At 41.1% G+C, this 17908-nt stretch overlaps 1 protein-coding gene and 2 long non-coding RNA genes across 3 annotated transcripts; 2 read left to right on the top strand and 1 right to left on the bottom strand.

Moving 5' to 3' along the window:
* The first annotated feature begins 365 nt into the window (after positions 1 to 365).
* Positions 366 to 16863, top strand: LOC106927897 (butyrophilin-like protein 2). The gene is made up of 8 exons (XM_088015582.1): positions 366 to 572; positions 6203 to 6550; positions 7943 to 8050; positions 9698 to 10048; positions 10822 to 11151; positions 14010 to 14339; positions 14729 to 15046; positions 15554 to 16863. The coding sequence occupies exons 1-8, from the start codon at positions 461 to 463 to the stop codon at positions 15616 to 15618; spliced, it is 1962 nt and encodes a 653-aa protein (XP_087871708.1). The 5' UTR covers positions 366 to 460; the 3' UTR covers positions 15619 to 16863.
* Positions 12741 to 13310, top strand: LOC148154420 (uncharacterized). The gene is made up of 2 exons (XR_015766128.1): positions 12741 to 13171; positions 13262 to 13310. It is a non-coding gene; the product is annotated as an uncharacterized LOC148154420 (long non-coding RNA).
* Positions 16864 to 17389: 526 nt separating the features above from the next.
* On the bottom strand, positions 17390 to 17626 carry LOC148154419 (uncharacterized). The gene is made up of 2 exons (XR_015766125.1): positions 17541 to 17626; positions 17390 to 17455 (listed from the first exon to the last, which is right to left on the bottom strand). It is a non-coding gene; the product is annotated as an uncharacterized LOC148154419 (long non-coding RNA).
* Between the last annotated feature and the right edge of the window lie 282 nt (positions 17627 to 17908).

Genomic DNA, 17908 nt, shown 5'->3' with positions numbered 1-17908 from the left:
CTAGTGGGGATCCGTAAAAAACTGGACCTTTAAGAAAAAAAAGGCAATCCGTAGTGGTAAAATCGATGTTATGATAAAACGGCCTGCCATATGCCATAGTCTGCCTTGACACCAATTACAGGCTGCTACGTCACATAGCTGAGTCTCTCTGATTGGTTCACTCTCCGCGTCCAGCTGCAAAAGTTCAGATTTTCTGACTCGAGCAAGAGGCTCACAGTTTCCCACTTTTAGGGCGTTTCCGTTGATCTTTCCGTCTGGGAAGTCGGGATTTCCCAGTTTTTCATTACCACTGGAACGCATCATAAGCTCCACCTTCACCTCCACCCTTTCCGCCCTGCAGAGGCGAAAGTGAAAACTGGGTTTCATTCATTTATTCTAGTTCCACCGGTCTTCTACCTGCCTGTTGTGTTCAAGTTAAACTTCAGTGTTTTTATGTCCCGACGAAACATTTTCCACGTGAATGAATCTAAATTTCGGACGGACAGACCGAACCAACCAGGAAATGGATTCTTCTCTGACTGCGTCTCTGCTGCTGCTGTCTGTGGTCTTCATGCAGTTTGTCTCTGCTGCAGGTGAGATTCAGCTGGAAACATGGTTAAAATGTACAGTGTCCAGTCTAAGTCAGCCCTCAAGAGCCGATATTCTGCATGTTTTAGTTATTTCCCTGATTTATATATATATATATATATATATATATATATATATATATATATATATATATATATATATATATATATATATATATATGCCGAATATGGACTGGAAGCCCCGAGGTCAAAGTGGGGAACACCCCCAAACGTGGTGGAGAATGACCGAGCTAAGATCCTGTGGGACTTCCAGATCCAGACAGACAAGATGGTAATGGAGAACCAACCGGACATTGTGGTGGTGGATAAAGAACAGAGGAAAGCCGTTGTGGTGGATGTAGCAATACCAAGTGACCACAACATCAGGAAAAAGGAGAAACTGGAGAAATACCAGGGCCTCAGAGAGGAACTGGAGAAGGCCTGGAAGGTGAAGACCACAGTGGTGCCTGTGGTCATAGGGGCCCTCGGGGCAGTCACCCCCAAACTGGAGCAGTGGCTCAAACAGATCCCAGGAACAACATCAGACATCTCAGTCCAGAAATGTGCAGTTCTAGGCACAGCCAAGATGCTGGAGGAGAACCTGAAGCTCCCAGGCCTCTGGTAGAGGACCCGAGCTCAGAGGATGAAAGAGACCACCCGCGGAGGGTGAGAAGGGAATTTTTATTTTTTTATATATATATATATATATATATATATATATATATATATATATATATATATATATATATATATATATATATATATATATATATATATATATATATATATATATAAAGCTGCTTCTTTGTGTGCTTTGTAGATTATTTTTTTGTGAAATGATAAAATCTGGTAGCTCTTGAATTGCTACAAAATAAAGCTGTATTTCCTCCTTCCACCCACTGGCTGCCATGTTGAACCTTGAGATGCCATGAGCATCCCAGTTTTCCATGTCTGGTATATAACCATTCATTTTATCTTTTAAACTGGTTCTACTGATCCTGTGTCCAGACAGAGGGATAATCAGCAGCCCAGCATTATGACCTGTTTGTTCTGAAGATCCTGCAGCTTCATCTTCCTAACATGGCTCCTCCTCATCCTGACTCTCACCCTGACAGGAGGACCCACAGAGCTCTGTTAGGTTAGGATACCTAACATAATTTGAGAAATCTACCAGTTGGCTATAAGGCCACGTCCTCAGTCACTATCCAGGTTCTTCCCCCGTATTACACTTGATATCGATTTCTCCAAGGAATCATAATTCCTCACAGGGGGTTGATGTAAATATCTTTACACGTCAGCCTGTGTCCAATTTGAGTTAAAGGAGGCGCGAGATCTGCGCCGAGATAAACTTGGAGATAAAGCAGCAGCGCAGCAGATAATGCACAGAGGCGCCAGCTGTGTGATTGGTCCGCTTCCCACTTTAAATTCATAAAACTAAAAACCTATAAATCTTTTAGAAATAAATCTGCTCCGCAACACCTTGTCTGCACCCTTGTTCAATTTTTATTTCTTCTGATCGCCCCCCATTAATCCGAATCTTACCTGTGGACTTATTGTACAGTTCCTGAATTATCTTTATAAATTAGCTGGAGAAGTTGAATTTTGACAAGACTCTGAATAAGAATGACCAGTCCACAGTATTTTTGTGCTTTTTGTGCGTCTAAACCCAATATAACTGCTTGTTGGTCTTCATGTGGTTGATCATGTTTAGGGTTCTCCTGATATCGTCTCTGGTTCGTCTGTTCTTTATGAACCCCGTCTGGTCTAAATTTATTATATCTGGGAGGATAAGCTCCAATCTTTTGGCTAATATGGAAGTAAAGATTTTATAGTCTTGGTTAAGTAGACTGACTGGGCGGTAATTTGAACAGTTTAGTTTGTCTTCACCTTCTTTTGGAATAACTCTTATCATTGTTTGTCTAAATGGGGGAATTTGTCCCCCAGTTAGAGCCCAGTTGAATGTTCTCTGAAGGACGGATCTTTTAAATAGATCTTATACCAATCAGCATTAAATCCATCTGGTCCTGGTGATTTGTTAAGTTTCAATTTATTTATTGCTTTTTCAGTTTCTTGAATTGTTATGTTGTTGGTCAGAATTTCATGTTTTTCATTCGATACAGTGGGCAGCAGCAATTTAGTCAGTAGTACACTGGTTTCCTCCATTCCTTCTGGTTCTTTTAGGGCATGCAGTTTTTGGTATTTTTCAAAGCTTTTTCTTATTTCTATATTTTTATAGATAACTTTATTAGTTGTTGGTTCTTTAATTTTGTATATAATTCTTTCCTCCTGTTTTTTAAGTCTGTATGCTAGAAATTTTGATGATTTTGGGCTTGTTAGTAACTGTCTTATAATAAGAGTTTCTTCTGTACACTGGACTGTAGTTCTTGATTAATTTCATCTCTGATTTGTTTTATTTTTCCTAGAGTTTTAAGATCTTTGTTTTTATTTTATTTTTCTAGTTCGGCCAACTCTTGTTCCAAATTGTTTAATTTTTCTTGCTTAGTTTTTAAAAAAAATATGATTTTGCAATTATTTCTCCTCTCAAGACAGCTTTACAGGCGTCCCATAGTATTACAGGGGAGACTTCTCCATTGTCATTGTCCTGCATATATGTCTGAATTTCTTGCCTTAACTCTTCTTTGATTTTGCCCTTCAGTATACTAGAATTAAGTCTCCACAGGAACAGGTTTTTTGTTTTAACATTTACTTCTATGTGAAGTGGGCAACGATCCGAGAGGTCCATCAGCCCAATATGACATTTTTCTACTCCGTACATAAAAAAATAATCAATTCTTGAATATGAATGATGAGCTGCAGAGTAGAATGTAAAGTCCCTTTTTCTGAGGTTAAATTCGCCCCAAACGTCACTTATCCCCAGTTCTTTGATCATCTTCCTGATCTTCCTACCTGTGCTGCAGTTAACTCTGGGTTGTTTAGAGGCATCTTCTGAAGGATTTAGTCTTACATTAAAGTCTCCACCACAGACTACTATGCCTTGTGATTTAGTTATCATATCAAAGATATGTTTATAAAATGTCCACTCTGAACCTGGCGGGGCATACACATTGATAAAGGTAATGTCTTGTCGTTACCTGGGTATAGCCTGTTATATTATATCTACCCTCTTTGTCTTTATATTCATGGCTCATCTCAAATGTGACCCTCTGGGACATAAAGGTTGCCACCCCCCTTCTACGACCTGATTTATGTGATGCACTAAATACCAGATTAAAGCCCATTCTTTTAAGTTTACTATGCTCTTTCTCAGAGAGGTGAGTTTCCTTTTTTCCTGATTATTTCGCCCTTTTTATTGGGTTATGAACTCCTTTGACATTATAAGTTGTGATTCTAAGAGGTGATAATGAAGTCATGGATTGCATATTGCTGGATATTCAGAACGAGTAAAATAAATGACAACCCTAAGCTACCAAAACAAAGAACGACTGTGAACAATCCAAACATCTTAGCTTTGTAAAACAAGCGTCCATTTAAAGACTCCCTTTTCTCTGGCCTTATAGTTTGTGAGCGATTTTGAGGGAAAGCCAGCAGCTCTGTGGCTGCGAGGGGCCCTCTGGTGGCGTCACCTGGGTATAGCCTTCCATTTTCTCGGAAGCGCGGTCCCCGACTCCAATTAACATCAAAACTAAAAAAATAAATAAATAGTAATAATAATCCCTGGATATGTCCGCTCCTGTGGTTGTACTTATTCTCTTCTAAACTCGTCCAGTTTCTTCTTGTGTCCTTCCCGTGTTCCGTTCGGTCGTTGATCTTTATCATTCTTTCCCGACTTGGTCCACATCGTGCTCTTGATCTTGCCAACCCATGTCGTTGATGGCTGGATAACGGTGATCTGGAGGCCTCGATTCGCCATGTCTTTAGTTGCTTCAGCTGCAGAGTTGTAGACTCGCGTTGTTTTCGTAGAATACTCTCAACTTGGCCGGGAACGGTGTTTGGAATTTGATCTTTGTTTCCTTGAGGACCCGCTTCACTTCACTGTACTCACGTCGCCGTTTTAACACGTCTGGAGCATAATCGTGGTCCACTGTGACTTTTGTCCCCGCCACCATGGAGCCTTTCTTTTGCCAGGCTCGTTTTCGTATTTCGTCTTTTACCTTAGACGTGCCGAACTTGACTATTATGGATCACGGGGGGCTTCAGGCGGAGCTCTGGGTCCCAGAGAGCGGTGAACGCTGTCAATGCTCAGGTCGAGTGATGTCGGAATGTCCAGTTTGTCTCGGAGTAGATTGTCTATGAAGGCTGAGATGGACGATGAGCCATCCTCAGAGCCCTCCGCGATGCCATGGAGCCTCAAATCTCCCCTCGAGTTCCACCAGCTTAGCCTCGAGTTCGTCTGGTACTTTACTTAGCTTCATAGCTCCTCCTCTTCGAGCTGCTGAATTCTGTTCTCCGCATCTAATATGTGTGTCTCTGCCTTGTCCAGTCTTCTGTTTACATTCTTTATCTCCTCTTTAACCTCTCGGAAGCCCTCGCTATTTTCTCGACGTGATTCTCTTGGCTCTTGGAGAATAGTTTGTAGATTAGCTGTCTCGTTAGCCGCTAATGATGCTTCCGAGTCCGAGAGGCTAGCCATACCTTCTTCGTTCGCTTCTTCTTCTCTTAACATCGATTTTCGGGACAACGGAGTGCTCTTTGATTTGGATTTGGGCATTCCGGCTCACTTCTAAGTTTATTTTATATCCCGCATTTGTAAATAACCTCTTCTTTTTAGAATTTGTGGGGGAGCCGCCTGGTTAAACTGTCGCCATCTTGCTTGCTCACCCGGAAGTCTATGGTTTCTTTTGAGTTTCACTTTCATCTTTTTGTGCCTTGGAAACTGTTGTTTCTGGAAACTGCTCATTAACTGAATCTGTTAAAAGAAAAATAAGCAAAAAACATGTTTTGAATACGTTTTATAAATACTTTGGTTATTTTACCTGCTATAAGTCAATTATTGGCTCATTTTGTAAAACGCTTAACATTTTAGTGACAATGTGTTCATTAAAATATTTAGATAGAAACTTGATGTTTCTCCTGCCTGGGATGAAGCACACAGGTCATCATCATCATCATCATCATCATCTGCTGAGTTTCTAAAGGATCTAGTAAATAATAAAAGCTAATTCTGTCTTGGTTTCATCCAGTTTGTGTCCAGAAGTTCAGCAGGGAAACCAGCAACTTCTGAGGAAACAGATTAAATTCAGATCAGAAATAATTTTGAATCTCAAAGGGAAATTATTGTGACTCTCATTAACCAGCTGAGATCAATGAGCCTCAGAGAATCTGATGGTTTTAGATCTTCTGTGTATTAATTTAGATCCTTCAATAAACTAGTTATATATTATTTCATTAAGTTTTTATGGCTGTTCTGATAAAATATTTTCTCTATAAAAGTCGATAAGAGCAATTTTTATCATGAACACATTTTTTAAACATTTAAAATTGTCTTTAGAAACTGACCTTTGACCCTGATCCTGTCTTCCAGGTTCTGAGGGTTTCAGTGTTTTGAAGTTTCTGTTGGATGAATCTTCATGGATCTGAGCTCGTTGTTCTTCATCACACAGACCTAGACTGATCACTGGCTAGTTAAAGTCCAGTTTGACCTCTGACCTCTCTGCTCTCTGTTTTCTCTCCTTCAGATCAGAACAACGCGACAATCAAAGCTGAACCTGGAGAGAACGTCATTCTGACATGTAAAGATCCTGACCAGGGGAAAATCACAATCGCAGAGTGGAAGAGAACTGATCTGGGGACAGAATATGTCCTCCTGTACAAAGATAATCAGCTTGATCCAGGAGCCCAGCATCCATCTTACAGGGACCGAGTTGATCTGCTGTGTAATCAGTTGAGGAGAGGAGACGTGTCTCTGCTTCTGAAGGACACAACGACTAATGACAGCGGGACGTATGAGTGTCGAATTGATACAGAAAAACATGTGGGGGAACTGATCAGCACCATCAGCCTCCAGGTTTCTCCTCCTCCTCCAGGTGAGAGTTTGTCTCTGGATCAGAACCAGCAGCTTCCTGGTTCTGATCCAGATCAGATGATCTTCAGTCATCTGCTACCTGGTCAAACTAGAGGTTAAAGGTCACATATTTGATTAATCCTAACCTTTCAACTTTGATTCATGCCAATTGAATTTGTTCCATCAAGCTGTTGGATGAAAATCAGGTTTATTTGTATCTTGTGAACAACAGATTATAAAAGATGGTTAATGATGAAGCAGCTCTGAAAGAAAAGCTCCACTTATTCCACAACAAATTACTAAACTAAAGATGTCTGTCAGAAAATAACCTGATAAGAAAAGTAAATCCACTAATAAAGAAGCCTGACAACATCCTGAAGCCTCAGACATGAGTGAAGCTAAAGACACAATGGAGACGATGAGATAATGCAACTGAGAAAGGATCATGCAGATGCTAATAATAAAGATACTTTAAGGGTTGAGTCGTCACTGACAGACGTTCTTGAGCGAACGACAAAACAAGAGCAGGAAATAACCAACACCAACCAGAGCGAGCGACACGGAGGACCAGCTGCTCCATGAGCTACGACTGATGCTACAGAGAGAAGCTAATCGCTCTGCTAAATGTGAGGAACTGGAATCAGAGCGAGACGCAACAATCTACACATTTATGGAAGAGGGAGAAGAAAAGAACGACATGATTTCCTTCATAACTGACATGATGCCACCTCACTCAGACTACAGCAGGATCTCTGTGTAGAGAGGGATCAGTTTTAAGGTCATATGGACACTCAATGGTTTTAGTTTTGGTGAATATATTAGTGATTTGAATAAAACAGACAATTACAAATGCACAATGAGAGACAAATTAACTCAAAATAAATCAATTCCAAGATCAGGAAGTTCTTGTCCTGTTTCCTAGCTCGCCATCGTTAAATCCAAAAGAGGATCTGATCCATCAGGGGGGAAAAACCCGACCGAAAAGGCCAGAAAACCCATTAATGTTTTATCAAAAAACAATTATGTGCAAACACTCAAAGGAATATTAAATTCAAATGCAATTATTAAATTTCTAATAATTAAACTAAACATTTCAGTCAGGTTAAATTAACCATAATTTAAACAAAAAGAATATCCAGAACCGGTTCTGGATCAACTTGATCCAGAACCGGTTCTGGTTCTATCAGCTTGTCATTCTGACTTTCTATCAATATCAACCAATCAGAATCAGGTTGGACTGATCCAGATCATGTTCTGGTTACCAAGGCAACCACCTCCACCAATCAGATCTCTTCTAGTCAAACTTTGAATTAACCAGGTTTCCTCTCTGTTAAATCAGATTTAATGAAAAAAATCATCTGATTATTAAAATATTCTGTTATTATAACTCATTCGTCTTCATTTGTCTCCACAGAACAATTTCCATTCTGGGCCAAAGTTCTACTGGTTCTACTGGTTCCACTGGTTCTGGCTGCTGCTGCTGCAGGAGTTTCTGTTTATTTCTGGCTCCGTTGGAAACGAGGTGAGTCTCCAGAGCTGCATTACCCATAATGCCTTTGGTCAGTGTCTGCTCTCCTCCACATAGACATAATATAAGGATAGACCCTCATGGGCCGCTCTCGCCTATTGTCGCTGAAGAGATTTAGGGCGGCCATCTTGGAGCGGTCCACCACTCCACTCAGCGTTATGTGTTTAGCAGCACAATGACGTATCAGCGCATTTAATCGATCATAACACACTTTGTTACTGGAAACCATATTCAAACATCTATCAAAGATACATTTATAAACAATTGTATTTTTAAGTATGTTTTTAATACATAGTTCATCATATTTAAATATGCTTAGTGGCTATAACAATAGAATAGGAATGGAATATTCTGATATCGATGTATGAAGAGCATATTACAAAGCACACAGCCGTTCATCATTTATTTAATAAATTATTTAGTAATATCAATACATATTTATATAACTATACAAACACTAATAAATAAAGATTAATACTGAATAATATATCAGCCAACGAGTCCAAAATCCGATGTGATTCATCCTGCAGTGAATCCGTCTCTCTTTATAGATTTCTCCCTCTTCTTCCTCACATCGTGTCTTTAGGAAACCTTGAAACAAAAACGGAAGATTTAGGATGTATCTTACTTTGACAGAGTGAAAGAATATAAATAATAGTCTTTACCACCTGTGTAAACTTTGCCGGTGAATGTTATAACACATAATATAAGTTTTATAATATGTGTTATATTGTTTCATTTCTAATATAGGCCCTTGTGTCAGATAATCTAAGTCAATGTTAGAGAATAATAAATGTTTTTAGATTAACAGAATCTCAGTTAGCCTTCATAGCGGGGCTGAACCCGTATTACACCAAGCACTGTAGCTAATATTAGCTGGTATCTCGCCGGTGGACATAAATGCAGTAAAGTAATATTCTAATATATAATATAATCACAATATATACACAATAATATGTCCATCTTACTTGTGAAATGTTGTCTGTGGAGCCCTCACATCAATAATCCATCGACCAGAACAACAATATCCCTCAGTGCTGAAGCATCTTCTGCTGTTTTGATTGAGCAAAGTAGGAGGGTTTACCGCTCCAAGATGGCCGCCGTATTTCCTGCGCCGGAGCGGCCAATGCGGGGTCTACTCTATGTTATGTCTATGCTCCTCCATAGCAGCTCCTGGTGCATTGTGGGTCAGCAGCTCCCGGTGCATTGTGGGTCAGCAGCTCCCGGTGCATTGTGGGCCAGCAGCTCCCAGTGCATTGTGGGTCAGCAGCTCCCAGTGCATTGTGGGTCAGCAGCTCCCGGTGCATTGTGGGTCAGCAGCTCCCGGTGCATTGTGGGTCAGCAGCTCCCGGTGCATTGTGGGTCAGCAGCTCCCAGTGCATTGTGGGTCAGCAGCTTCCTGTCTCTCTGTCAGCTTGAGGACAAACAGAACCTAAAGAGTCGGTGAGGATGGAGCAGAGCTTGGTGGGTTGCTGCCAGGCAGCAGCTGGTTCCACTTCTTCACCAGATCAGGGGACATGGACACATGTCTCTGTCCTCAGAGAGTCCTCCAGGAGACAGAGAGACAAGGAGGAGAGAGTCATGTGACCATCAGAGCTGCTGCTGTCTGTCCAACTCATCTTGTCCTCTGTTGTCTCTCAGTCCAACAGGTGAAGGTGGAACCAGGGGAGGAGTCTGTCCTGCTGCCCTTAAAGGTCCCACATCGCCTGTGGTTCTGTAAATACAGAATCTTCCTGTCTGTGGATAAAGTGGAGTGGAGGGACGGAGACAACAGGACGGTCCATGTGTATCAGAACGGTTCTGATCAGCCTGGAGAACAGAACAAGATCTACAGAACCAGAACCAAGATGGATGAAAACCTGCTGAAGACTGGAGACCTCAGTCTGACTCTGTCATGGCCGACTGGTGGAGACGGAGGGATCTACAGCTGCAGAGTCTACAGCAGGAAGGGAGACGTCCTGATGGAGAAACAAGTCTGGCTAAAGGTCAAAGGTCAGTGGTTTAAATGTAGGTTTAGAGGCCAAGCAGAGGAACTGTTTGGATCAGAACCAGTTCCATCTTTTCTCTCTGTTTGAACTGGATCGGTTCTGGTTCTGGTTGTGTGTCATTGACGAGTTAATATTGACATGTAGCTGGTTCTGATTCTGAACCATTCAGCCTCTGACCTCCATCAGAACCCTGAATCCTTCCAGAACCCATCAGAACCGGGCCTCAGAGGTCCTGAACCTCCAGGTTCTCTTGGCTCCATCAACCCGTCCAGAACTCAGAGCTTCATGTCCATGTGGACTGAAGGACGTCCTGATGTGGGACAGAACCAGAACCCTGACAGAACCGGTCTCAGTCCAACTGGACCTTCTGTCTCCAACAGAGGACAGGAAGTTCTGAGGTTCTGCTTCCTGTCCTCTGATTGGTCCACACTGAAGAGACGGAGCAGCCTGTCCTCTGCTGGTCTCCATGGAGACGTGTCCTCATCTTTCTGCCAGTCTGAGTCCAACTGGAGACAAATGATGGACAGAACCAGCTGGACACAGAGTCCAACTGCTGCTGGGGACAGTCTGCAGCTTCCTGCTGTCCTCACTGAGGACATTCTGTCCACCTGCTGCTGGTTGGACACAGCAGAGACAACAGTGTCTCTGTTCAGTGGAGACATGGGACACATTTCAGATGGAACCAGTCCAACATGTTGGACCTTCATCCAGTCAGAGGACATGTCCTCAGAGCTGCTGCTGTCTGTCCAACTCATCTTGTCCTCTGTTGTCTCTCAGTCCCAGAACAGGTAAAGGTGGAATCAGGGGTGAAGTCTGTCCTGCTGCCCTGCAGAACCACAGAGAGTCTGGATGGAGACACTAAAGTGGAGTGGATGGACAAATATGACAGGACGGTCCATGTGTATCAGAACGGTTCTGATCATCCTGGAGAACAGCACCAGTACTACAGAACCAGAACCAAGATGGATGAAAACCTGCTGAAGACTAAAGACCTCAGTCTGACTCTGACATGTCCCACATATGAAGACAGAGGAATCTTCACCTGCAGAGTCTACAGCAAAGACAGAGTCATCCTGATGGTGAAACAAGTTAATCTCTGGGTCAAAGGTCAGTGGTTTAAATTTATTTTTTCAATCAGTTGATTGGTTCTGATTAATAGTGATGATTGGCTGATCAGAAGGTCAAAGGTCAATGTGATGTAATGAGTGATGGAGATGAGGAAGCAGAGCAGGAGGAAGAGGTTCAGGACAGACAGGGACCAGAGTCCAACAGCTGTTGGGGACAGTCTGCAGCTTCCTGCTGTCCTCACTGAGGACATTCTGTCCACCTGCTGCTGGTTGGACACAGCAGAGACAACACACAGCAAAGTGTCAGATTTCCAGCACAAGTGTGGAAAGTTTAAAATGCTTTGTTAATTCAACAACATGAGTGTTGGTGAGTTAGATTCTCTAAGAGTTCCAAAGATTTAGTCCAGTCCAGTGTTGATTTCTAACTCAACTCTCAGTCTGGTGTTGATTTAGATAGCTTATATAATAGGGTGCCCCATTGTTGACTCACGGTTGCTAAAAACTTTACCAGACTGACTGATTTTAGTGACATAGTGGGTGTAAAATATTGAATAAAATGTTGTGTCACATGACTGGCTTTATTTTCACTCTTATATTTAACTTTATGACACACAAAACTACAAATTAATCGCCCTTATTTTATCCAGGTGCATTCTGGGTAAAGCTTGTCACCAACGTCATCATCTGTCACTTGGCAACAAATGGCAAACTAGCTATAGCAGGGGTGGGCAACTCCAGGCCTGGAGGGTCTCCTGCAACTTTTAGATGCATCTCTACTTCAACACACCTGAGTCAAATAATGAGGTTGTTAGCAGGACTCAGGAGAACCTGACTGCACTGAGGAGGAGATTCAGCTGGTGGATTCAAGTGTGTTGGACCAGGGAGACATCTAAGAGTTGCAGGACACCGGACCTCCAGGACCAGGATTGCCCACCCCTGAGCTAGAGCTACGGAACGTTAACATGTTTGAATTTGTGTTGTTTCATCATTAGTGACCAGTAGCCTCTTGTTTCTGTTCTTCCCTTGGTTTGTTGTACTTCATGTCAGATGGACTTCAAAATGACATAGTCGCCTCTGTGGTGATGAAACTTGTTAGCTCCGCTGTTGCGGGCATGTCTATAAGTTAAATCATCATGAGCTTTATTATTTGGGCCCAGCCATTAGCCCCGCCCCCCGGTCATTAGCCCCACCCCCGGTCATTAGCCCCGCCCCCTGTCATTAGCCCCACCCCCGGTCATTAGCCCCGCCCCCCGGTCATTAGCCCCGCCCCCGGCCGACGCCGTCTTGTTCTGCTACTGCGTCACATGTTTGCCTGAGGAACGGAGGCAGCAGTATGGCGTCTTGTCTGGAGTTTATTGTAACAAGGTAAGTTTCATGTTAAAATGATCACATTTGACTATTTTTTATGGAGGCATTATTTTTCCGTTTACATGAGTATTGATTCATATACATAGTTTGCTTAATGTATGTTTATTTGTTTGGATATCACGGTATATACGACTGTTTATTATCTTAACCTAACTTTGAAACTGTCAGGAAAATCTGGAGGCCATTTGAGTTAACATTATTTAGCTGCGGAGGTCGTTTTCTTTAAGTTTTTGGCTGTAGACAACAAAATGGGAGAGTGGCTGTGGTGGACCATTGGCTTGATCTAAGCCACAGGTGTCAAACTCCAGTCCTGGAGGACCAATGTCCTGCAACATTTAGATGTGCCGCTGCTGCACCACCTGAATACAATAATTAAGTGATTAGCAGGACTCTGGAGAACATATCTACAGTGAAGAGGCAATTGAGCCATTTGACTCTGGTGTTTTGTACCTGTGGCACATCTAAAAACTGCCAAAATGTTTTTTCTTTGTCAGTCTGTCATATTGGTGACTGAAGCATGTTATGACTTCAACACATTTCTTCAGACAGGTTGGCACGACTTTTAATGCTGTCCAAAAATGTTTCTATAAGCTGACTAATTTCTTTAGTAATTATTTCTGACTTTTTAATGCTTTGTCTTGAAAACCAGGTGGGCAGAGTAATTTGAATGACTATGACGGTGACACACACAGGTGAGTCTGATTAGCTTTGTTCACACTACTTCTTAAAATATTTATTTATTATCCTAATTTTTCCGCTATATTTCTTGTTTTTCCTTCCAGGCTGGAAGTCTTTCTCCTTCATGTTGGTGAAAACAAGAGCAGCACCAAAGACACTTCACCATCAGTGATCACAAGACCATCCATGGCCGATTCCAGTGAACTTTCAAAGCTTCACCTTCAGTGCAAATTGCCATGAATGTATGACCTTTGTTGCATATTGCTGTCAGTGCTGTTTGATGTTTTGAAATAAAAGTAGATTATATTCTGCAAATGGTGGTGGTGTTTTTGTAGAATCTAATGCAATCAACAGCCGCATTGAAAACTACAGCCTCCATATGTGGGCTGTGCTTAACCCCTGCGCCGCCACAGCATACCCTCCCAGTAGAATTTTAAAACTCAGATTTCTATGTTAATATGTATTTTACACCGTTCTGTGTTGGGTTAACACATTCATAGTGTTAACTTTTAACAATATACACTAGTTTTTGGGTAGATTAACACTGAAGTGTATTTGATTTCAGCTACTGTGAGTGTTGATTCAACTATATCACAAATAACACTTTCAAAAGTTTAACTTCTACACTATCCAGAGTGGACCAATATAGACACTTTGAAAGTGTTGAATTTAACTCTGTAGGAGTTGATGGAACACTTTCAAATTTGCCGTGCAGTGTCTCTGTTCAGTGGAGACATGGGACACATTTCAGATGGAACCAGTCCAACATGTTGGACCTTCATCCAGTCAGAGGACATGTCCTCAGAGCTGCTGCTGTCTGTCCAACTCATCATGTCCTCTGTTGTCTCTCAGCCCAAGATCAAGTGGAGGTGGAATCAGGGGAGGAGTCTGTCCTGCTGCCCTGCAGAACCCCAGAGAGTCTGCCTGGAGACGTTAGAGTGGAGTGGAGGGACAGCAGAGACAGGAAGGTTCATGTGTATCAGAACGGTTCTGATCAGCCTGGAGAACAGGACCAGTTCTACAGAACCAGAACCAAGATGGATGAAAACCTGCTGGAGAATAAAGACCTCAGTCTGACTCTGAGACGACCCAGAGAGAGAGACAGTAACACCTACATCTGCAGAGTCTACAGCGGAGACAGAAACGTCCTGATGGAGAAAGACATTCAACTCCAGGTCAAAGGTCAGTGGTTTAAATGTATTTTTCCAATCAGCTGACTGGTTCTTATCAATAGTGATGATTGGTTGATTAGAAGGTCAAAGGTCAATGTGATGTAATGAGTGATGAAGATGAGGAAGCAGAGCAGGAGGAAGAGGTCCAGGACAGACGGGGACCAGAGTCCAACTGCTGCTGGGGACAGTCTGCAGCTTCCTGCTGTCCTCACTGAGGACATTCTGTCCACCTGCTGCTGGTTGGACACAGCAGAGACAACAGTGTCTCTGTTCAGTGGAGACATGGGACACATTTCAGATGGAACCAGTCCAACATGTTGGACCTTCATCCAGTCAGAGGACATGTCCTCAGAGCTGCTGCTGTCTGTCCAACTCATCTTGTCCTCTGTTGTCTCTCAGTCCCAGAGGTGTGGGTGGCACCAGGAGTGGAGTCTGTCCTGCTGCCCTGCAGAACCAGAGATGATCTGGATGGAGACGTTAGAGTGGAGTGGATGGACAGATACAACAGGACGGTCCATGTGTATCAGAACGGTTCTGATCAGCCTGGAGAACAGCACCCAAGCTACAAAGGCAGAAGCAGGATGGATGAAAACCTGCTGAAGAATAAAAACCTCAGTCTGACTCTGATGGATCCTACACACAGTAACACCTTCACCTGCAGAGTCTACAGAGGAGGAGGCGTCCTGATGGAGAAAGAAGTTCAGCTCTGGATCAAAGGTCAGTGGTTTAAATGATCACATCTACTGGTTGTAATCAATAGTGATGGTTGGCTGATTAAAAGGTCAAAGGTCAGTGTGAGCAGGAGATAGAGGTCCAGGTTGGTTCTGTTTGGTTCTACCAGAAGAATCGACTGGATCAGTTCTGGTTCTGATAGGAAGAGATGAAGCAAAGGAAAGAAAACGTTAAAAAGACGAGAGAGAGCAGCTGGAAGGACAACCAGGAAGGTAGAGAGAGAAACATCAGAGCTGCAGTCAGAGGAAGTTCCTCCTCCATCTTTGTCCACCAGAGAGAATAAATGAATCCTCCACTGAGGACGTTCAGCAGGTGGATCACTGGGTGGATCACTGGGTGAATGAGTGAATGTAGAGTGAATGCAGAATGAATGAATGAATGCAGAATGAATGTAGATCCTCTTGGATCCTCTGACTTGATGAGTTCTGGTCGTTTACCAACATCTGATCCTGATTGATTGATTGTCTCTCTAACTGTCCTCTGTCTCCTCAGCAGGGACAGACCAGGACCAACCAGAGGAGACCAGGGAGCCACTGATGGCTGATCGGAGTCTCTAGGGAACATGGGAAAATGTTCTTTTGTTCCCTCTCAATGTGTTTACTGTAATATCTGTTGGTCGATTACAGTCACAGAAGTTAATTTAAAAATTTAAATATAAACACATTTAAAGAACCTCAGTGTTTATTCTTAACTCTTTGTTGCAATAAACTGATTTATTCACTGCATGTTTATGTCTGTAAGGCTGAGATGGAACTGGACATGAAAACGGCCTTTAAAACATTCAGACCAAAACAAAAGAGACTCAGTTAAACTAACAGATGATTTATTACACTGTAATAATAACTCAGAAATACTGCTAATAGTTTGGATGTATTTTTATTTATTTCCTTCTTACGGAAAGTTTCTGTTTACATCACAGGTTTATGGTGCCTTAATTAAAGGAAAATATATAAAACTCCAGATATTCACAATGTGATGCATGGATATATAACACTGCATGGATATGAGCCTTAATATGAGGCTTTCATGAGGTTACATGTTAAAACCTCATGAAAGCCTCAGCAGAAAGTACGATGGGCCCTAAGAAAGATTTACAGCATCAGTTATGCTGCATGAACTGATCAGTTCATTATTGAGACAGAACAAAAAAAAAAATAAATAATCCTCTATGTCCTTTAAGGGGCTCAGTACTATATGAATAATGCTTTATTAATGTGATGTCAATACAAATAGAAGCTTCTTTATCTCACATTTTCATTTTAAACATGTTCTGAATATAAACATGAAGTCCTATTAAAACTGTTACTTTGCATAAAATGCTGAATTTGAACATTAGATTTCTGCTGACTAAATATGTTCACTTCTGACTGAAATATATTTTATGCCTCATTTTATTCATTTGTTACATGTTGCTTCCATATTAATGCCTTTTAAAATAGATAACTTTGAATTTTAAACCTCTGATCTGACTTATTACCAAAAGGTCATGAAATAATTTGGTCACTAATATAAATATTCAGTATGTAGTGAGACATTAGCTGAGGTTCAGAAATACAGTATTCATATATGCTTGTATATCTATAATGTCTTGTATTTTATTTCTTGTAAATATCTTTATATGTTACATTTTGCTTGGTGCTTTAAGGCTGAATGAAAATCAGATTTATCATCATTTCTGAGTTAATCTGGATGTTTCTGTTTCTCTGAACATTCAGGATGAAGAAACTTTTATTATTTTTAATCTGACTCAATTTACTGGATGTTTCCTGAATCTGCAGAATAAACCTTGATAATCATTTAAATTATTGATCCATCCTCATTTCCAATCAGCTGATCTCTAATAATAGATGAACTGATTGGTATTTAATGTTAATATTTAAACTAAATTATTTCTATTTGCTGGAATTCATGACTATTCAGTGTTTATATTAATTTGATGGTTTTTTTCTGGGGCTGGTTTTCTTTTTGAGATTTTTAGACCAAATAAAACTCCAGATTTTAGTAGATTTTTTTTTTCCCTTTTCTTAAAAATGAAGAACAGAAAATATTTTCAAAAGGTTTGTTTTATGTCAATCATCCCTTCAGGGACCTGAATTCAAAGTCCAACTAAATTCAAACTCAGTAAAACCAGTTTAGCATCCAGCCCTCCTTTTTCCTGCCTTTTCCTTTTGAATGACAGTTTTTAACTTCATTTCAGGGGAATTTATTTATTTATTTTTGCTGTTTTGATAATCATGTCTGCTAAAATGCCAAAATATGCTGACAATAAATAGTTCAGAAAACTTCCATCTTGTTTCTCCTCTCGAGTTAAATCAAAGCTTAACGCAGTTCTTGGTTTTCAACAGCCTTTTATTGTGGACGCGTCTTTCAAAGTCCCCAAAAAGGCCGTCAGAACTAGAAAAGGCAACAAAAACCTAAATCAGTTCACAATAAATGGCGTATTTACATTAATAAAAGATACAAATAAACTAAACTTTACCTCATTAGCCGCATTGAATCTTAATTTCTTACAGCTTCTTCAGCTTGAATGCCCATGTGGCTCTAAGTGCGCCAGTCAATGCTTCCCTGGGCAACACATGGTCCGGAACAAAACAAAAGTTCCCCCTCCACATTTCAATATACACAACATAAATTCAATAAAATTACCTCACAGTTAAACTTAATGTTTTATATTAAATAAAATCTAACTACTGCCAAATAGTAGTTAGAAATAATAACAAATAACAACAAAAACAATAAAAATAAACCAGTTGTCTTGACAGCAGCTGCACATCTGTTTTGTGTTTGAATTAAATTTAGTTTTTCCAGGATCAAGTTGCATTAATTACCTATTTTAAATAATTTCCT

This window comes from Poecilia mexicana, unplaced genomic scaffold, assembly GCF_051168715.1.
Source record: "Poecilia mexicana isolate PSO_F unplaced genomic scaffold, ASM5116871v1 scaffold_18, whole genome shotgun sequence".
Classification (NCBI taxonomy): Eukaryota; Metazoa; Chordata; class Actinopteri; order Cyprinodontiformes; family Poeciliidae; genus Poecilia; species Poecilia mexicana.
Note: the sequence above shows the minus strand (reverse complement) of the source record. Positions and strands in the feature narration are given on the sequence as shown.